At 40.4% G+C, this 21,274-nt stretch overlaps 1 protein-coding gene across 3 annotated transcripts in view; it reads left to right on the top strand.

Moving 5' to 3' along the window:
• prrg4 (proline rich and Gla domain 4) overlaps nucleotides 1-20,795 on the top strand; it is a 42,401-nt gene extending 21,606 nt beyond the window's left edge. For 2 of the 3 annotated variants that reach the window (XM_033038764.1, XM_033038765.1), the window contains exons 3-7: nucleotides 5,100-5,263; nucleotides 6,015-6,063; nucleotides 8,815-8,938; nucleotides 16,794-16,919; nucleotides 19,160-19,795. In XM_033038764.1, coding sequence (XP_032894655.1) covers nucleotides 5,100-5,263; nucleotides 6,015-6,063; nucleotides 8,815-8,938; nucleotides 16,794-16,919; nucleotides 19,160-19,178 — 482 coding nt within the window. In that variant the 3' untranslated portion in view covers nucleotides 19,179-19,795. Of the gene's footprint in view, nucleotides 1-5,099; nucleotides 5,264-6,014; nucleotides 6,064-8,814; nucleotides 8,939-16,793; nucleotides 16,920-19,159 lie in introns of all 3 variants that reach the window. The other variant, XM_033038766.1, reaches the window with a different exon arrangement.
• Nucleotides 20,796-21,274: the final 479 nt, after the last annotated feature.

The raw sequence follows: 21,274 nt of genomic DNA, 5'->3' as shown, positions 1-21,274 counted from the left end.
ACTGTGTGCACTCACCCTATCTTTGGTCTTTGTGATGATATACTTCTCAATGAAGTCGGCCTTTGGTCTCCTAAACTTCAAGGAATAAAGTCCTAGTCTACACAATGTCTCCCTGTAGTTTAGTCCGTCTAGTATAGTTTTGGTTTGGTGTTGGTTTAAATACCGACAGCACCTGAAGTCACAATCAAACCGGGGTTTCTGGTGATGTGGGGCAGCAGCCCTGCCAGCTGCACCACTGCGCTGCCCTGCCAGCTGCACCACTGCGCTGCCCAGACAACATCTGCCTATCTTTAAGTTGCAATCAAATTTATGAAGAAAAATATCTTCATTAGCCAGATTAAAATATACTGTGGCCAAAACATCATGGAGGCAGACAACAGGCCCTTCAGCTCACCGAGTTCATGGCAACCATTATATACCCATTTACAAAAATCATACTTAATGCCATTTTTATTCTTCCCACATTAGTGCTGAATGAATGGAAGCTGTTCTTTTATTTTAGCTTTGTTTTTTTTAATGTTCATGTGGGCTTGATGAAATTGTCTGCTTGTGTCAGGCTTTTTGCCTCGAGTCATGGCAACGACTTTTCCTGTAGGTGTTGTGGTGCTGTTTCATAGAATGGAAAATAAATAATTCATCAGCCAAGTGGCTGCTCTTGACGCATATTTGCACAAACACCAGAATGTCATAGAGAGAAGTGGGAGGAAGTAGCATTGGGCAGCAAGTTATTAATGTTTCCTTTGAAAGTTAGATTCACATATGAATTAACTTCCGAGAACACATTTGGGTCAATTATGTGTGAAAATGCTTTTTGTGTTGGAAACATTCTGGGACTAATATTGAACGCGTATATTTACACAAATAGATTTTCTGTGCAATATTAACAGTCCCGTCGGCGGTGACTGTAAAATGGAAGAATTGCACTACTTTACCCTGAACTCTGCACTCTCTTGCTGGTGCAGTAGGTGTAGCTCTGAACCTGGGGATCAGTGCCAGGAGCAGAACACTTAATGATTCAAGTCAAGGTACAAGTGCAACTTCAGAGCTTACTTATTAGGACACAGAAGGAGTTTTGTTTGTCTTTTGTAATAGTGCATTAGTAAATCTGATTTGCATAATGGGTATGTGTTTTCATGATTATCACTTTGATTATCGAAGTGTTGAAATGCATCAATAACTAATATTCCAATGTGTTTATCGTGGTTATCTTAATTTCCGTGTAAGTCAGGTTCACTAAGATTAAAGACAGACGATCTAGGCCATTATTTCCTGATTGATATTTTGGAAAGCCTTTCAATTCTAATGTCATGAAAAGGAAAAGGCAATTTGTAATGAAGTAGTGATTTTCAGAGTATTTTTGAAATGCCAAGCTAAAGAATAATGGGCCTGTCCCAATTAGGCGACTTTTTAGGCCGTGGTTGCCAGGGAGTCGCCTTCATGGTCGCGAGGAGTTCCCACATTCTGGGAACTAGTCGCTGCCTCATTATGGTCGCCGAGAATTTTTCAACATGTTGAAAATTAGCAGCGACTGGAATGAAGCCGCCATGGAGAGTAGCGAGAATTCTCGTGCCGTAGGTGGGTCGCTAGGAGGTCCTAGTGGGTTGCCAGGAGGTCGATGGTTCTCTTAGGGTCTCGTAGGTTGTAGCCGGTGCTGACCGGTGAATTTCATTGACTCATTGAGGGAAAAAAACGTAAGCAGTAGTTTTCAGAACCAAGGATAACTGACCGGTAATGTTAATGTCCGCCGAACTTCACAGCCATGTATCTCTGACTTCTTAAAAATTGTCTGGCTTCTTTAAAGTTGTCTCCGCTCCTTCTTCCTCCTTCTCTCCCCTTCTCCCCCCTCCCCCCACCTTTTAAAGGACTTACCGTACACTGTGCTAGCCGTCTTAATTAAGGCGCCAACCTTCCTGTTCCTGTGTGTGTCTGTATCACCTTGGCTTTGTGAATTTCAGACAGTGTCCCCCCGCTTGCCCTGGCTATCGCCTTTGCGATGTGTTTGTGTGTGTGTTCCACTGACAGTCGCCGTTCCAGTTGCCGGTTTTTCAGGCGATTGCCGGCAACTTGACAGTCGCCTGAAAATTGCCTAAGTGGGACAGGCCCATTACTGTTAACAAATTATTGAACCTTATGACTCGATGACTCAATTATTTTTTGTGGAAACAGACAGTCAGTATGCACTCTGGCAGTGAAGTCCCACCCACAGCAACCCGATAACGGCCCAAAACATTTGCTTTGTTACGTTGGTTCGGGGATAGATTTTGGCCAGAACACTGACATGAATTCTCTTGCTTTATTTTGAAACACGCTGGCATCTCGCATGGAGTTCCTCAGAGTACTGATCCTTTATAGCGCTGTTGGCCTGAGGGGAAAAATATTTTTTCTAAGTGCTAGTAAACAAAAAAAATCAAAGTTTAACAGCCTGATAAAATGTGCCTCAACAGCCATGTTGATCACATTACCTTGGCCAATGAGAATGCATTATATCTTTGGCGTTAAGTCAGTGAGACCACAGTATGTAATGGATTTGAATACATGACTTTGAATATTACTGCAGTCATTTTATTATTATTCTACCATGTCACTCTAATTATTTGATGAAACATAGAAACTAACTCCCTCTTAAATATAACCAATGAACTGGCCTCAACTACCTTCTGTGGCAGAGAATTCCAGCGATTCACCACTCTCTGTGTGAAAAATGTTTTTCTCATCTCGGTCCTAAAAGAATTCCCCCTTATCCTTAAATTGTGACCCCTTGTTCTGGACTTCCCCAACATCGGGAACAATCTTCCTGCATCTAGCCTGTCCAACCCCTTAAGAATTTTGTAAGTTTCTATAAGATCCCCCCTCAATCTTCTAAATTCTAGCGAGTACAAGCCGAGTCTATCCAGTCTTTCTTCATATGAAAGTCCTGACATCCCAGGAATCAGTCTGGTGAACCTTCTCTGTACTCCCTCTATGGCAAGAATGTCTTTCCTCAGATTAGGAGACCAAAAGTGTATGCAATACTCCAGGTGTGGTCTCAGCAAGACCCTGTACAACTGCAGTAGAACCTCCCCGCTCCTATACTCAAATTCTTTTGCTATGAATGCTAATATACCATTCGCTTTCTTCACTGCCTGCTGCACCTGCATGCCTTCTTTCAATGACTGGTGTACCATGACACCCAGGTCTCGTTGCATCTCCCCTTTTCCTAATCGGCCACCATTCAGATAATAGTCTACTTTCCTGTTTTTGCCACCAAAGTAGATAACCTCACATTTATCCAAATTATACAGCATCTGCCATGCATTTGCCCACTCACCCAGCCTATCCAAGTCACCTTGCAGCCTCCTAGCATCCTCCTCACAGCTAACACTGCCCCCCAGCCTCGTGTCATCCGCAAACTTGAAGATGTTGAATTGGCTCGATTGGGATTTGAACCTGAAGTCTTCTACTCAAGGCAACAACACTACAAATTCTGTTTGAGGCTTATTCAATGTAGTGCAATCCATCATACAAACCAGACAGAGACCTACCGTAACATAAAGGTAATACAGTACAGTAAAGATCCAGTAGCGGTCGTTGTGCTTGGTGTCCATTGTCACTACGACCGTTATCAGGGTTGGTACGTCCGTAAGTTAAACCACGGAGGCACCAAACCTCTAATGCTTCTCAAACACCCAACGAGGTATCCTATGGTAGTAACGATCTTTGGGTGAGTTAATTCTTTTCCAATTTAATATTTCAAAAACATCGTGGTGTCAAAAACGCAACGACCGTTTACGATATATTTTCTGACTTTTTAAAATCAATAAAAAAAGAATTTTGGACATAAATCAGTCATCAAAACTAAGAAACTGAGCCAAACTTCAATTTAACAACACACTGCCCCTTATTTACATGTTGTACGGACCGATCAGTGAATGAAGTGGAAACGGTGTTTGCAATGTTATTGTTCCATGTGGTATTCATAAACATAGAAAGGAATAAGAAATATGTGTACTTACTGTGCCAACCAGGTCACTGGTGGACACCACGCAACAACCGTTACACAAAATGTATTTGTGTATTCTGATGCCATTTTCAGAAACTTGCGATCAATATGTTATCTTTTCTTATATTTGTTGTTGATACTATGTTAGTCATGAACCCAATAAAGTGCTTGTCAACCTTTGTGAACGAATTTGAAATTTGACCCCATTTGTCACATTGTTGTGTGCAGTATTGTAAAAAGACACATATGCTTGGGCAGCTCACAACCCAACGGTATGAATATTGAATTCTCAAACTTCAAGTAACCCTTGCTTTCCCTCTCTCTCTGTCCGTCCCCCCACCCTAGTTCTTCTACTAGTTTCACTGTGCTCCTAATTTAATTTTACTATTTGTATGCCTCGTTGTCACCTTCTCCTGATCCAACAATGAACCATTGTACATTTCCTTGAGCATCATCTGCTTTGATCTGTCCTTTTCACAGCTTACATGTTCAGTGTACCCTTCCATACCTCTAGTTTCCCTCTGCTCTGACAGTCTGGAGAAGGGTCTTGTCCTGAAACGTCACCCATTCTTTCTCTCCAGAAATGCTGCCTGCCATATAGAACAGTGCTATCTATCTATCTATCTATCTATCTATCTATCTATCTATCTATCTATCTATCTATCTATCTATCTATCTATCTATCTATCTGTCTGTCTATCTATCTATCTATCTATCTATCTATCTATCTATCTATCTATCTATCTATCTATCTATCTATCTATCTATCTATCTATCTATCTATCTATCTATCTATCTATCTATCTATCTATCTATCTATCTATCTATCTATCTCCACACACACACACACACATCCTTTCACTAAATCTTTTTCCTGGTGAAATGGGCATAAAATGCTGGAATAAATAGTGAAAGATGCATCCTATAATGATGATTCATATATTTGTCATCATTACTCAGGTTGGAACAGACTCCAAAAAGAGAGTGTGTACAGTTGAAAGAGCAGACATGGTTTGGGTTTGGTTTGAGGATGTGATTAGATTGGCCTCCTAATTAAAAATATTAGTTGATACATACAGTTTCTGAGCTGCTATGGTTCTTTTGTTTATGCCTCTGACAGAATTTATCAGGGAAGATGAAGCTCTCAGTTTCTTGGGACGTCGTATTCTATACAATCAGTGGGATTTTGAGATCTTCACCCAAGGAAATCTTGAAAGAGAGTGTTACGAAGAGATTTGTAACTATGAAGAAGCACGAGAGGTTTTTGAAGATGATAAGAAAGCAGTTAAGTATTTCATTCCTAATTTATTTATTTTGCACTGATGATGTGTATACACCATAAACAGGTATGGCATTTAACAATTGATGCTATTTTCAAAAATAGTTTTAAGAAATTGTTAACTTAATAAAATGCTTCCGTTTTAAATTTAAAACGTGCTTCATACCACACAATGGTATGAAACAGTGCCCTGCTGCTAGCTGCCCCTTGACATTGTCTGCCCATATGGCAGAGAGTTCATATAGTCCATATGTTTAAGAAAGAACTGCAGATGCTGGAAAAATCGAAGGTAGACAAAAATGCTGGAGAAACTCAGCGGTTGAGGCAACATCTATGGAGCGAAGGAATAGGTGACGTTTCGGGTCGAGACCCTTCTTCAGGTCTGAAGAAGGGTCTCGACCCGAAACGTCATCTATTCCTTCGCTCCATAGATGCTGCCTCACCCGCTGAGTTCATATAGTCCATATGTCAGCAATCTATCCCTTTGCAGGAGTATTGCTGCCAAATCAAATCTTGTCTTTGACCAAACTCCAGTTTGAAATGAATGCTTTTCTTTGGAGAATAATTAAAATCATTTAAACTCAACACTGAGCTGACATCATATCTGGACTTAATCTCTGTGATTGTACAAAATGATGTGTTTTTTCAAACTTCCAGGATTTAACATTGTTTAAATTGTAATTCAAAATGACACGTCTTATTACTGCGGGGAATAAAGTGCTTTTATTTTTAAAATACTTTTATTTTAAATTTTAGGTTAACTTTTGGAACGTATACACAACAAAGGGCCCTTATGCTCAGTCAGGTAAGAGATCCTTTTATTATTACCAGTGTAATCTTATTTATCTTAAAGATACCACTTTATTGTACTTGAGAAATTGCCACTGAGCCACCATCTTAAATTCCTAAAATGATTCACGTTAAGATACTCCCACAACATTGTAGGACTCCTCTATGCGACTCCTCCTAGCAGGTAAAGTAGACCAATTCTTAGTGATTCTGTCTCCTTTTATCGACCATACAAGCATATGGTGCAACACAACCATAGAAATAAAATGTTTCAGAATCAGGTGACGGGTGGCCAGGAACATTAAATAGGTATATCGCTTTCAATCTCCTCTTTCTTTTTTTTCCTCTCTACTCCGTCTCTTTCTCTTTCTACTTCTTCCTTTTTCTTCTTTCGGGCTATCTTACTATTTCACGCACCACTCTATGTCAATCTCTCCTTTTCTATTCTTTACTTCCTTACTCCTGTTTTATTATTAAATTAAAAATAAGAAGTTGTATATGAAATGTAATATGTCAACAAGTATTAGGTACTGTGGTACCACATTATTGTACTTACTTCTAACAAAAAAACAAAACATTGTAGGAGTAGAAGTTTCATGATTTGGATGCAGTGATGATGAAGAATTATCAAGTCAGGACAATGTGCAGGACGAAGGGGAATCTGCAGGTGGCGGTGTTTTCTTGTGCCTGCTGCCACCATTGTTGGTGATAGTGACCAAGTCTGCCAGGGTGGCCAAGGAGAATAAATGCAGAGCATTTTGTATTGATGGAGACTAGCCTTAGAAACAAAAAACTGGGAGTATATGTCTGCTGATCTGTAATAGGGAGAGCAAATTGCAAAGGTTTTCTGGAAAAAAAAAATTGCAGGTGCTGGAAATCAGAAATAAAACAAAAAAGTGCTGAGTGCTCCCAGCAAGTCAGGCAGCATTTGTGGAAAGAGAAACAGTCAATGTTTCTGGATTGGGGATTGTTCCTCAACTCTGGGAGTGAGAGAAAGGCAAGTTAGTTTTCAATGGGAGAGATGTGGAGTGGAATGGTTTAAACAAATGGCTCTCCTGATAGGGAAAGACTAATAATGAGATGGTTAGGGAGCAGTGGGGATTAAATTATGTGTCTGTAATGTGTTGCACAGCAGATCAGACTATACAAAAAGGAAAATAAAAAATGATCAACATAATGACAGATACAGACCAAAAGAGTTAGTTACCAAAAGTTGTTGAACCTGATATTGTGTCCGAAAGGCTGCACCATGCCTGGACAGAAGATGAGATGCTGGTCATACAGCAGCAGGAGACTACAGACAGATGGCAACTGGTAGCTCAGGATCACTCTTGCAGATTGAGTGCAGGTACTCTGCATATTGATCACCCAACCTACGCCTGGTTTCCCCTGTCTAGAGAAGAACAAGTAGTCAAGTCAAGTCAAGTTTATTTGTCACATACACATACGAGATGTGCAGTGAAATGAAAGTGGCAATGCTCGCGGATTTTTGTGCAAAAGACAAACAACCAAACAACCAAACAAACTATAAACACAATCATAACACACATATTCTTTTACATAATAAATAATGGAAGGAAAAACGTTCAGTAGAGTTAGTCCCTGGTAGCGTAGTACACTAGATTTGATGGCGTGCAAGTGGATCTCTGCTTCACCGGGTAAGGCTGTTTGGATCCCTGGACAGTGGGGAGGGCGGAGGTGAAAGGTCGGGTGTTAAATCTGGTTGTGTGGGAATGTGCTGTGAGTCAAGGCGTGATGAAGATCGCCTGGGGAGTCGCAAAGGAGCGATTACTACAAAATGCTGATGGGTAGGTATGGATATGTGACTGGTGGTGGAGTCTTGTTGGAACTGTTGGAAATTGGCAAAGATGATCCGTTGAATGCAGAGGCTTGGTGGATGGTAAAGGCCAGGGGAACACTGTTCTTGGTCTGTACAGGAGAAGTGGTGAGAGCAGAGGTGTGGGAAATAGCTCAGATGTGGTCTAGGGCTCATCCACCACAGCAGATGGGAAGTCATGGTCTGGGAAGAAGAACAACATTTCAGGGGAATGTTCCAGAATGTTCCAACATTCCAGAACAAGGGGTCACAGTTTAAGGATAAAGGGGAAATCTTTTGGGACTGAGATGAGAAAAAACCTTTTTTACACAGAGAGTGGTGAATCTCTGGAATTCTCTGCTACAGAAGGTAGTTGAGGCCAGTTCATTGGCTATATTTAAGAGGGAGTTAGATGTGGCCCTTGTGGCTAAAGGTATCAGGGGGTATGGAGAGAAGGCAGGTACGGGATACTGAGTTGGATGATCAGCCATGATCATATTGAATGGCGGTGCAGGCTCGAAGGGCCGAATGGCCTACTCCTACACCTATTTTCTATGTTTCTATGAATCTGTGCAGAAATTCTCATCATCAGAACAATGGGAAGGTGGTTTACCTTATAGTGTTGGGGAACTTTCATACAGACTGCAGATGTTTAAGAATAAGGTAGTTCACCCGCAATGTTTCCATCAGCAATAGTAATGGACAGTAAAGACCCGTTTTGTCAGTGACATGCCCTTTGCTGAAAGACACTCACAAATTCATTTATATTTTGCACAACATTGCTCCAATCTGCTATAACCCATGAGACAAAATCTATCACAGCTGAACACAAACCACAAGAGTTCAAATAATTTGTATTGGAAAAATACCAAACTTCAAAGTATAGCGATTGAAGATGGACCAAGACCTGCTGCTGCTAACTTTGATTGTGTCTCTTCACCCTCTCTTCAGGAGTTACATCTGATATTACTACAATTCTGACAGCCTTCTTTGGCACTATGATATTTGTAATTGCATTGGGATTGTTCTTCTGGTATTATTGGAAGTACAGATCTAAAGCTCGAAATAGGACGAGGTGAGTTTCTGCATTGGGTTAATCATTCATTATCTGTGATGTATACGTGAGAAGGCTTTTCAGAAAACTCAAGGTCATTTTTCAAAACTCAGCAAGTATTATCGTGATTTGTGCTTGGATTCACTCTTTAAGACAAGTTTTTATGAAATCTGAAACACCATTGAGATATGGTTAAGTGTGAATCTTTTAATCTGTAATTCTCCAGCATGTTATTAGTTGCGTACTAAACCTTTTTAGTTTAGTTTAGGTTAGAGATACGGTGTGAAAACAGGCTCTTTGGCTCATCAGGTCCACACCAGCAATCATCCGTACACCAGTTCTATCCTACACACTAGGGACAATTTGCAGAAGCCAATTAACCGACAGACGTGAATGTCTTTTGGAATGTGGGAGGAAACCTGAGCACCTGGAGAAAACCTATGCTGTCTCAGCGAGAACATACAACTCCGTGCAGACAGCACCCGTAGTCAGAATCAAACCGGGATCTCATGGGACTGTAAGGCAGCAACTCTACCAGTGTGCCCCTTATTCTCAACTAAAATTTGAATACAGTGCTTAGAAAGTTAACCCCGAGCCTCGCAGTCTAGAGTGATGCAACAAGCTATTCACACAGAGTAAAAATTAGAAACTGCTTCAAGTCAAGTCAACTTTATTTGTCACATACACATACAAGATGTGCAGTGAAATGAAAGTGGCAATGCCTGCGGATTGTGCAAAATCTGCTTTTCAGTGAATAGAAATTAAGATTCATTCATATAATAATAATAATAACTTTATTTATAAAGCACTTTAAACAACTGCAGTTGCCATATAACATTTTGTAGTGAAAATGCTTCAGAGGAACATTTATCAAACAGAATTTGCTACTGATCCACATAAGGACCCTGGTTATAACGCACTGATTCAATTTCAACTGTAGTTCTATGTGGGGCTCTGTGTAGTGCTGACTGCCACATTATTAGGAAAGGTGTGATTGAACTGGAAAGGTTGCAGGGGAGATGTAGCTTGGTTTTGGAGTTTTTCAGTTATGAGGAGAGACTGGATAAATTGAGCAGAGGAGGCTGTAAATGGCCCAAGAGAAGTGTACAACATTATGAGGGTTGTGGATAGGATTGATAATAGGAAACATTTTCCCAGTAACACGAGTGTGTGAAACTAGAGGGCATGGGTTTTGGGGAAGAGATAAAAGATTTAGAGGGGTTCTGAAGGAGAATTGTTTAACCCAGAGGATAAATGGAATCTGGAACCCAGTGTTTGGGTGAGTGATGGAGCTAAGCCCTCTGACAACATTTAAAAAGTTTCCAAACAAAGACTTGAATCACCAAGGGTTAGAAGGCTACAGACCAGGTGCGAGTGAGTGGGATTAGTATAGGTGGGTACCTGATGGTCAGCAAGGACACGGTGGGCTGAAGCATTTGTTCCTGTGCTGAATAACTCTACGAGCGTATCTGAAGGAGAATTATTCCCAAACTTGGGGCTTTGTCAGCTATTATTGCCAGTGGTGGTGTAATTGAATATGGCGCCGTTCAACGAGGTTATGGTTGGAGGAGTGCTGACATCTCAGGGTAGCAGGGCTGAGGTTCAGTTCAGCGAAGCATATCATGTGGAAACACGACAAACTGCAGATGCTGCAATCTTAAGCAAAACGCACATAGCTGGAGGAATGCAGCAGGTCAGAGGAATCTGTAGAGGGAATGGACAGGCAACGCTTCGGGTCGGATCCCTGCTTCAGCCTCGCAGTCTTGCACAGGACTGGCGATGACTAGTGAGGTACCACAGGGTTCAGTATCAATATGAGCAGTGCAGAAATGCATGGCTCGCTGCTCAGTAACTGCAAAGGAAAGCGATTTCAATGGTTCAGATGTGAACAACTAGGAATTTATTTTAAATGGGAGAAGAAAAATAGAAAGAATAACAAAATATATTTAAGAAGGAACTGCAGATGCTGGAAAAATTGAAGGTAGATAAAACAGTTGGAGAAACCTAGCGGGTCAGACTCTGAAGAAGGGTCTCGACCCGAAACGTCACCTATTCCTTCGCTCCAGAGATGCTGCCTCACCCGCTGAGTTTCTCCAGCATTTTTATCTACCTTAAACAGATGTCTGTGTTTGTTCCTCCACTTGACCACTAGATGGCACCGCAGTTGCATCTTTCAAAATCTCCTGGCAAACAAACTCAATCTCGGTTTTACTTCAGATTTTCTTCATCAGCGGATTAATTAATTTATCACAAATTCCATAGTTGCTTTTTGTTGTTGAATTGGGTTTTGTCAATAGAAACACTATAAATGTGATGGGTACGGGCTGTATAGTAACAAATAATGATTCAGCTATTGAAAGTCTACTGAAGGCCAGGGGGCCAGTGCGAGGGTCCAATCGTTTTGAGACGTGTTTCAATATAATAATTTTGTGACTCCGGTGCACTGTGGCTGCAATACCATCTACAAAAAACAAAATACGGCAGCACGTTGGCCTAGCGGTAGCGATACTGCTTTACAGCGCCAGAGACCTGGGTTCGATCCTGACTATGGGTGCTTGTCTGTAAGGAGTTTGAACATTCTCCCCATGACCCGCGTGGGTTTTCTCCGAGATCTTCGGTTTCCTCCCACACTGTCCGGAATTTGCACATTCTCCCTGTCCTCCTTGATTGTTTACAAGAATCATGTCAAGACCGTCTGATTGTCATATATACCAGCAACAGAACAAATAAATTCTTACTTGCTGTAGTTTTACAACAGGGGTTGGCAACCTTGTTCTGCACAGCGGCAGGGACGCATGTCTGTGAGCGGATGGCGGACCACATCTATCACGTGTACACATGGATCCCGCCCCGGATGGCAGGCATCAAATCACGTGTTCACAGGTAGACAAAATTGCTGGAGAAACTTAGCGGGTGAGGCAGACTCATGCAATCCTTGCATGTCTCACCTGCTGAGTTTCTCCAGCATCTTTGTCTACGTTCGATCTTTCCAGCATTTGCAGTTCTTTCTTAAACGTGTTCACAGAGGGTGCGCGGCCGTTCCGGCGGCTTTGCGCAGGATGCGCTACAGCCAGAGCTTGCCCGCTGCTCAGGGCGCCTGGCCGCTGCTGCTCGGGGCGCCCGGCCGCTGCTGCTCGGCGGGCCGGATGATTTTGGGTTACGGGCCACATTCGGCCCGGGGGCCATAAATTTCCGACCCCTACTTTACAAGCACATTAACTTGCTCAGTGTCCTTTGTTCCTGGGCATTTGACTTACTGAACCAGGCCATGATGCAACCAGTCAGCATGCTCTCTACTGTATATCTGTAGAAGTTCAATTGGAGTACATGTCAAATGACCTAAATCTTCTAAGGAAATAGAGGCGTTGACGAACTTTCTTTGTGATTGCTTCAAAGTGCTGGGCCCAGGACAGATCTTCAGAGAGATGCACACCTAGATGCTGGAAGCTGTTGACTCTGCACTGTTAATCCTAGAAATAAACCATCCCTTGGTATTTCTTTGCTCTATCCATACAGATTCTACATCATCGGAGCTAGTAACTTCCCTTTCTGTTATAATTCCTGCACTTTTTCCACATGAGCACCTCTGCATCTCTCTGAAATTCTCACACTCTGGAGAAATATTAATGAGTCAAATTCAAATTTTAAAATTAAATTGCTGGAAACCAGTTGTCTTCTCTTTCTCATGAAATCTTTTAAAAATATTAGCAAACTGCTCATAGTTCATTTATTGCAAGAATAGCTAAATCAGTAACAGATTATCTACTGAATGATAAGTTCTACACATTGACTTTGTTCCTCTGTTTTGTTTAAGTCAGTGTGATGGCGCAAATACCCTCTTTTCTAGTGTAGCTTCTCTCCCAACAGAATTGACTTGAGGCTCAACCTTTACTCTATTTTAAAGCAGCCACAAAAAACTTTTAAAGTTTTTGGACTTTGTGTCCAATGTGCTGGTATACAAAATGGCTTGGAAAGTGCCAGATGGATTTCAATGTTAAACGAGTTGGACATTCCATATTACTTAGTGAAGATGCCAAATGTCTCTGCCAAATATTGAGATGCAATCTGAGCCCTGTATTTACATTTGTAACTCAAGCCAACAAGAGGGAGGCATTGAGAATATGAATCACTTTTTATTTCATCACCACCTGTTCTGACTGCTTCTGCATGTTGGAGTCATGGGGAACAGTTCAACGCAGTCCTCCACAAAGCCCAACCCAACACTGCTCATGATTTCCAGTTAGTCTCATTAGATGGAAGCCTGAGTTGGGATTTTATTTTCCGCTTTGGACTCCAGTTCGTTGAAGAGAAATTGCCTACCCTAGCTGAGAACCACACTGATCTCAGATATAAAATATATAATTCATTTTTATAAAAATAAACTGGAACCACACTAATGTATTAAGCCCAGAATTTAATTTCTCAGCAGTAACTTAATTAATTACAACTTAATTAATCAGCAAACCTTGATAGCAAAAAACGACCCAAAGTACTGGAGTAACTCAACGATTCAGGCAGCATCTCTAGAGAACACGGATACGTGAAATTTTGGGTTGGGGCCCTTCTTCACTCCAGCACTTTGTGTCTTTTTTTGCAATCAGCATATGCAGTTCCTTGTCTCCAAACCTTGATAGCGAATTGAAAGAATGCTTCATAATGTGGGATGTTTTTATGTTTTAATGTTAAACTTCTTGAATGCTATGTTGTATTTTTATTAGTGTGCTGCAAGGACATCTGAATTTCCCCTGAATAAGGGGATTAATAAAGTAATCAAATCAAATCAAATCAAATCAAATAGGAATGTTCATTAGGGAGGAAATAAAACTTCTGTTGACTTGGAAAAACCTCCCTTTTAGATTACATAATACAGTTGCTCTGCCCTATTAAATGGTACATATTAACTTGGTTTTTAAAAAATTGACGCATGAAGAAAGAAAAATAAATTTTGTTCACAACGCACCACTCATTATCTGTTTGCACGAAATTTACGACACATTAAGTTCTTTTGAAATTTCATTGTTATTTTTACTGTAGGGACAGTTTAAAAAATGAAATATTCTGTGGCCAAGTGAAGAAAACCTAGATGAAATAGAACATAGACATTACAGCACAGGAACAGGCCCCATGGCCCCTTTCAGTGTCCATGCTGAACATGATGCCAAGTTAAATCAATCTCCTCTACTTGCTCTATGCTCTATGTACTCCTTAATTGATGGAAATTCCTTCAACAGTGTAGATTTAAATGGTTACAATTCTCTCCCTTAACCACTGCTCCTCAGATTTTGGTTCTGGGTGCAGTACTGATCTCCCAGCTGCATGAAGGATGTCACTAAGTGGGAAAGGGGGGAGAAGAAATCCGCAAGGATGTTACCTGGGCTATTGTGCTGAGGCTATAGCCCAAGGATAAGCTAGGGCATTTTGTAATTGGAATGTAGAAGGCTGAGGGGTGACCTTATCGAGGTGTACAATATCACGAGGGGCATGGATAAAGTGAATGATCACAGGTTTTTCCAGGATAGATGATTCCAAAATTCTAAAGTAGTTCAAATGAAAAGCTCATTACATCAACTATTATCACCTGTCCCTTGATGCAAACTCTGTTCCACCACCAGTAGCTTCTTCCATTTCCTTGCCAAACATGAGCCTGAAGAAAACTTATTGCACACTTTAATCCAGCGATGAGTTTTGGATTATATCACTACATCACCAGTTCCCAAACTTGTAACCTCACTAACTCTTCCTGCTTCAGCTCATTGACTGCAGAAACCCTCATCCAAAAACACCTTTGTTTCCCGTAGATGTGACAAGGCAATGCACTCATGGCTAGTTTCCAACCTTTGTAAACTTGTAGTCATCTAAAGTAGTGCTTTCCAACCTTTTTTAGCTCATGGCCCCCTTGGGCTCTTTAATTTTTCTGTGGCCCCCCCCCCCCCTGACATTATTAGCGGAAAAAAGATGGCCCCCTTCATTGAACCTGTGGCCCCCTAAATCCCCAAAATTTTCTGTGGCCCCCCTGAGATCTGGCATGGCCCCAGGTTGGGAATCACTGATCTAAAGTTCTGCTGCTTGCATCCTGGCATTCACTCAGTCTCATTCACTCATCACACCCTCAGTTCATCAATTAAATAACAATTCAAATCCATGATCTCTATCTTTTTTGCATAACCTCTCTAAGGTCCTATCTATCCCTAACTGTTTAAAATTAACCAGCCATACATCCACTAAAGTAATAGCTCTCTTGGGCATCTCTACATTTTGGCTGCTTTGCCTTCTGTTGGCAAGACCCGAGGTCCTGGAATCCCCTTCGTAAACTCTCTGCCTCAAGTAATTCTCTTTCCTCCATTAAGATATCCTTAGACCCATTTCTTTATTCACCATTGCCTTTATCCTGTAGCTTGCTTCAACTTCTGTTCGACAAAGGTTTTGCAAGAGAAACATTCTAGTGATTAACCTTGGAAATAAGTTTACTATGTTTTTATTTCCAAACACAAAGCCCACTTTCCATTCAAGCTAGAGTTGGCAGCTATCTCAAGTATATTATTAAGCATCAAATCTGTAAAAAAATCTTGAATACATGCAAAGAAGGAAAAGGCCTCGACATCCAATGATGGCTGATTTGTACATTGGTATCATGAACTTACTTTGTACCTTCCTACCTTTTAATGCTATTAATAACAATAATCTATCAAATTCAATTAAAAATATCACTAGATACCCCAACCCCTCCATCTTCCCAAGTATCCAGACCATTTGGTGCTAAAATGTTCCAAATTCTATTGTGCGTGGGGGGAAAAAGTACCTGGTTTCACCTTGGACTGGTTCAGCACTAATCATAAGATATGGGAGCAGAATCAGGCCATTTGAGTCCGCTCTGCCATTTGATCATGGCTGATCTATTTTTTCCCCTTCCCATTCTCCTGCCTTCTCCCTGTAACCTTTGATAGGTTCTTGATTAGTAAAGGTGTCAATCTCCCCTTTAAAAATACCCAGTTTTGCCTTCCGTGGCTGTGGCTAAAGAAATTCCTCCTCATCTCCATTCTAAAGGTACAACATGAGGCCCCTTCCTCTCTTCACAGAAATTAAGCTCTTTACCAAATTTTAACACCTCGGTGACATCACCAATCAACTGTACAAAGCTGAGGGAATACAAACCAAGCTTGTGAAATACTTCTTCCTAATTAAATCTTAGGAGGGAATAATTTGATTACTGTCTTGGGAGCAATTTTCTACATAAACAACACACACACAGACACTTTTCGACACTCAACACTCTGATGTTAATCAGTATATGTCTTTTACTAATGTTTATCAAATGTCATAGGTTTCCAATTCTCACTTGGGATCTAGATCTACATTTAACCTGGCTTCACTCTCTTGAGATTGAAGGTGATTAAACACAATTTATATGGTGCATCTGATGATCTGGAAATGCGGTGATATGGATGCCACTATTACTCACCAACAGTAATATCAATTAGCACCATGGAAGTTTGTGATGTTGAGCATGGTGGTTTTTGAAACGCTAGTGTTCCAAAATGAAAATGGAACGATTCCAACGTGTGACCCGGAAGTAGACATGTTGGCAATTGTAAAAAAAAACTACATTCAGGATTTAAACTTAATGATCAAGGACTTTTCACAGCTGATTAATTTTATATACAACTGTAATAATTTTGTGAGAACTCTGTCTATTGACAATGTGATTTGCAACAATATTGGGTCAAGTGAAACTGTTTATGGGATTTATTTCATTGTAGTTAATGGAGCCTAAAGATAATTATTGCTCCTCCTAACATGCCTGCGAAAATGCACTTTCTGGTAAGAAAATCATGGCTGATGAAAATGTTTAGACACATTTAATCCCTTGTTTTATTAGGAGGACTGAAGAAAATAGCATTAGCCTTATGCCCATTCCTGAAAACACAAAGCCAATTCTACCTTCCTATGAGCAAGCACTTGTGGCGACTGGGCAGCATGATGCTTCTCCACCTCCCTACCAGCGGTATGTAATACGATCGCTATCTTTTAGAAGAATGAAATAGTTACTGCATTAGTTTAGTCAATATTTTCCTGATGCATTGCATAGAAGAGCATTCGCAACTCACAGTTTATGGGTTTTACATTGCTTTGGGTCGATGCATGTGTGTGAAAGAGACATTACTTCATTAATCCATCAAATAAGCAAACTGGGCACAGGGATTAATTTGAGGAAAGATAATATCAAAATCCGATGTTGGCTCAGTTTGCAGCATTTTCCTCAGATTCATGAGTTTCCAGATTCCCTCAACCCACAACGTTAAATTAACATAGGAACAAGAAGCAGGTTCTCATTTAGTAAAATTAGGGTTTATCCAATCTTCCACTCAACACTGCTTCGCTCTCTTGAGGTTGCAGGTGATTAAACACAATATAAATGGTGCATCTGCTGTTGATATGGGAATGCGGTGATATGGATGTCACCATTACTCATCTAGTGTCACTTTAATTAGCACCATGGAAGTTTGTGGTTGAGCATGAAAGTTGTTGGATACTTGAAGTTTGCCGTACTCCTGAACTCTCTTGCGGCTTAAATCTCTATATTCAGTGACTCTGCCCCCACAGCGCTCTGTGGTAGAAAATTCTGAAGATACACAAGCCCATTTAATTCTGAAACCATGCCCTCTAGTTCCCGTTACCCCCACCGAGGGAAACTCCCACTCGCAATTATAAGTTTCAATCGAGCATTGGCACAATATGTTCAATTTTGCTTCCCACATCAACTCTTTCATCCCTGGAACCAGTTTAGTAAATTTTCTTCACATTGCCTACCACAGAAGCACATCCTTAAGTATAGAGATCAAAAACTGTGACTCCAGATATGGTCTTCCTAGCACCCTGTAACATTGGATCGACAGTTCCATACTTTAACACTGAATACCCCTCATATGAAGGCCAACATTCAATTTATTTGCTCTACTTGCATGTTGATATTTACCGGTAGAAGTGCCAGGACTCCAGATTCCTTTGTGCTATTTTGTAATGTTGCAATGTTTAAAAATAAACACATTGCTTTTAAATTCTTCGATTCAAAGTAGATAATCTCACATTTCCCGTAGCAGTTAATAGATTTTCTATCTCGCAACTCCACCAACCTATCTTCAATCCTGCCCTCAATTGCCTGTGTGTGCAGATTGCGTCTTCTCCCCATGATTACGTGGTGTTCGTCCCACTGCCAATTTATCCTTAATGTATACTGTAGGTGGGTGGGAGAATCTGGTGGAAGTTGCAGGGATAATAAGAATAAAATGGATGTGTAAATAGGTGGTCGATGGTCATTATGAGCTGAAGTATCCTTTTCTGTGCTGTATAACTCTATGACTATGACACTATAATATTCCATGCCCATCCATTTAACCTTATATACCTTAGTAGGCGCTTTGTGTCCTCCGGTCAACTCGATAGCCCAACTATCATAAGCAAGTACAGCTACGGTACCATTGAAACTTGCTGCTTGACTGCTGCGGCAACGTAAATTCCTCAAAAACACATAAGCGAAGTTAACCACCTGACTCAGCAGGCAGAGGGCTTGCTGAATGTTTTTTTATGCATACTTGGTTATTAGATATCATCATGGGCAAAACTGGGACTCCTCCCCGTCCTGAATATCTCCTTGTATCGCACAAACCCATGACCTTTGGAAGTCCCCAATATTTGGAGCAGCACGACAACCCTAATTAGCAAGTCAACATCACCAGGTTCTCTTCATTGCAACACAACAAAGATACTTAATTTGCAATAAAGCAGTTTGAAATGTCCAGTACACAACGTGGATGCCAGTGAAGTAGTTCAAATCTTATTTTGAAAATCAGGAAGTTCTGTTAAACATGAATAGTATGTTGATAAGATTACCCTAAGTACTACTGTGAATCATTCTGATCTGCATATTGTATAAAGAATATAAAAAATCTGGCCAAATATGTTGGATCCTTTCAGACTTGCCACATGTGCAAGTTGTCGTTTTCTCTGTAAAGGAGCTGAGGCCTGAACTGAGAGAGGTTTGATTAGATAGATGGAGACATGAGGATAAAGCATGGGCACAGGTCCTACAGCCCTCTGCTCGTCTCTGAATTTGTAGCTGAAGCAAAACCCTCTCGGTCCGAGAGTAATATGGAACCAGCCCCATATCATCTTTCCACATTGAAGATTATTCATTTATAAAGATTATTTTGTAAAATTTGTTTCTCATATGTATTGTTTTTACAGGTCATCTTCTGCTTCCTGAAAATCCCATCGCTTCAGAACATGAATAGACAAATTAGACTTGATTTTTTAAAATGGCACTAATAGTAAACATTTATATTCAGTGCGTATTTTAATAATGAAACATGCACTATAAAATTAAATTAATTATTGTTTGTATTTTGAATATGTGATATTTGTATGATATTAATCTATGTGGATGTAAAATTCTTCAGAAATGATACAAAATTGTTGGTTTATTTTTCATACTTTAACCTTTATAATACACTTTCTTATTATATCATATGAAGGAATAACATTTTAGCTAATGCAGTTATAAATCCCACAAACTACTGACCTTCTCGGCAGTTTGGCAGTAGCACATCTCATTGCTTCCAAGATGCAGGATTTTTAACTCCAAGGATAATTTGAAAAATGAAAATATTTGTATTGGGCTAAATAGGTCTGAGTACTTAAGCATTTGTCTTCCGTAATGTCTCTTAGACATAATTTATAAATACGCTAGATATAATATTTTCCTAAAAATAAATCATCTACTGTTCTATGTTGGTCTAGCAGTTCAATCAGCCAAATCATGGTCGGTCTCAAAATACTGGCTTTGAAAACTGTTTCTTATTAAAGAGGACACTAATCCTGGAATCTTGAGTGTTAATTACTTAATTGGCTGGTACTTCAGATCACCACATATCAACGTCTCTTTCAACCAGTACCGGTCTTCAAATGTGACTATCAAAATCAATATAGATCTGCATTCTTATCATCTGAACTTATCATCCAAACTTGCAGTCTCCCTGGCACTTCAGATGGTCCTGTAACATTTCAACAACAACATCAAGGGCTGAAGTTGCAAACTAATCTGCAAGAGGAACATAGTAGGCCGAGCAGTATCTTTGCGAGGGGAAACATATTGGAAATATTTCAATCACGAGCCTGTGTCAGGTCTGAAATTCCTTTCCACTGCAAATTCTGCTCGACCTGGTGAGTTCCTCCAGTTGATTCCAACATTTCCATTCTATTGTGCCTCCAACAACGACAGGCTCAGGAGCAAATCCGCTGTCACTTTTATCAATTTTCTCTCTCTGCCATGTCCCGAGCACTGAATTGAGGAATGAACTCTCAATATTTATCACATTCACAGCCACTTTGAGAAACTAGCACACCAGTTTACTTGGTGTCCTGAATTTATGTACCAAATGGACTTGTTATATTCTGTAGTACACTTTATGCCATTTATTCAATATTTGTTTGTTCCTGTGATGTCAGAGTCTTAAGTCTAAAGAAAGCTGTGGGCTTTGCATTAAGTACCAATTCAAAACAATTGTTGAAAGATGGACCACGGGTTTTGACAACGGATTACTAGAATGCAGAACACAGAATGTGGAATAATATTGCACAAGCCCTTCGACTGGTGTCTGTGTTGAACTTACCTACTTAAACTAATCCCTTCTGCCTGCACATAATCCATCTACCTCCATTCCCTGCATACTTGTGTGAAGCATCTAGTCATAGAAAAGGTGGTGAAGTTAGAATAATTACTGCTTATTAATTCTGCTCACAAATATACTTCAGGTGACAATGGGTCCAATACTTGAATTGATCCTGACTTTCTGTCCAATGCAGAAATTTAGTTAGACATATTAGTAAATGTTAAAAATGAGGAAACAATGGGCATTACAGGTTTTTGATTACATCAATATCCAAGAATACTTGGATATGAGCAAGTTTAGATGATGGTTTATCACGCTACACTAACCCAGCCTGTTTTGTTTCATCCTCAACCTGCAACTATCTTTTCTGGCAGCTCATTCTACATACCCACCACCCTCTGTGTAAAACATTGCCCTTTGATAATAGACTAGAGACAATAGGTGCAGGAGTAGGCCATTTGGCCCTTCGAGCCAGCACCACTATTCAATGTGATCATGGCTGATCATCCCCAATCAGTACCCCGTTCCTGCCTTCTCCCCATATCCCCTGACTCCGCTATTTTTAAGAGCCCTATCTAGCTCTCCCTTGAAAGCATCCAGAGAACCTGCTAAGGCAATAGAACTTTGGATTCCTATTAAATCTTTCCCCTCTCACCTTAAACCCATGTCTTCTGGTTCTTGGTTCCCCTAC

Source organism: Amblyraja radiata, chromosome 20 (assembly GCF_010909765.2).
Source record: "Amblyraja radiata isolate CabotCenter1 chromosome 20, sAmbRad1.1.pri, whole genome shotgun sequence".
Taxonomy (NCBI): domain Eukaryota; kingdom Metazoa; phylum Chordata; class Chondrichthyes; order Rajiformes; family Rajidae; genus Amblyraja; species Amblyraja radiata.
The sequence above is the reverse complement of the archived record's forward strand: the minus strand, read 5'-3'. Positions and strand labels throughout refer to the sequence as shown.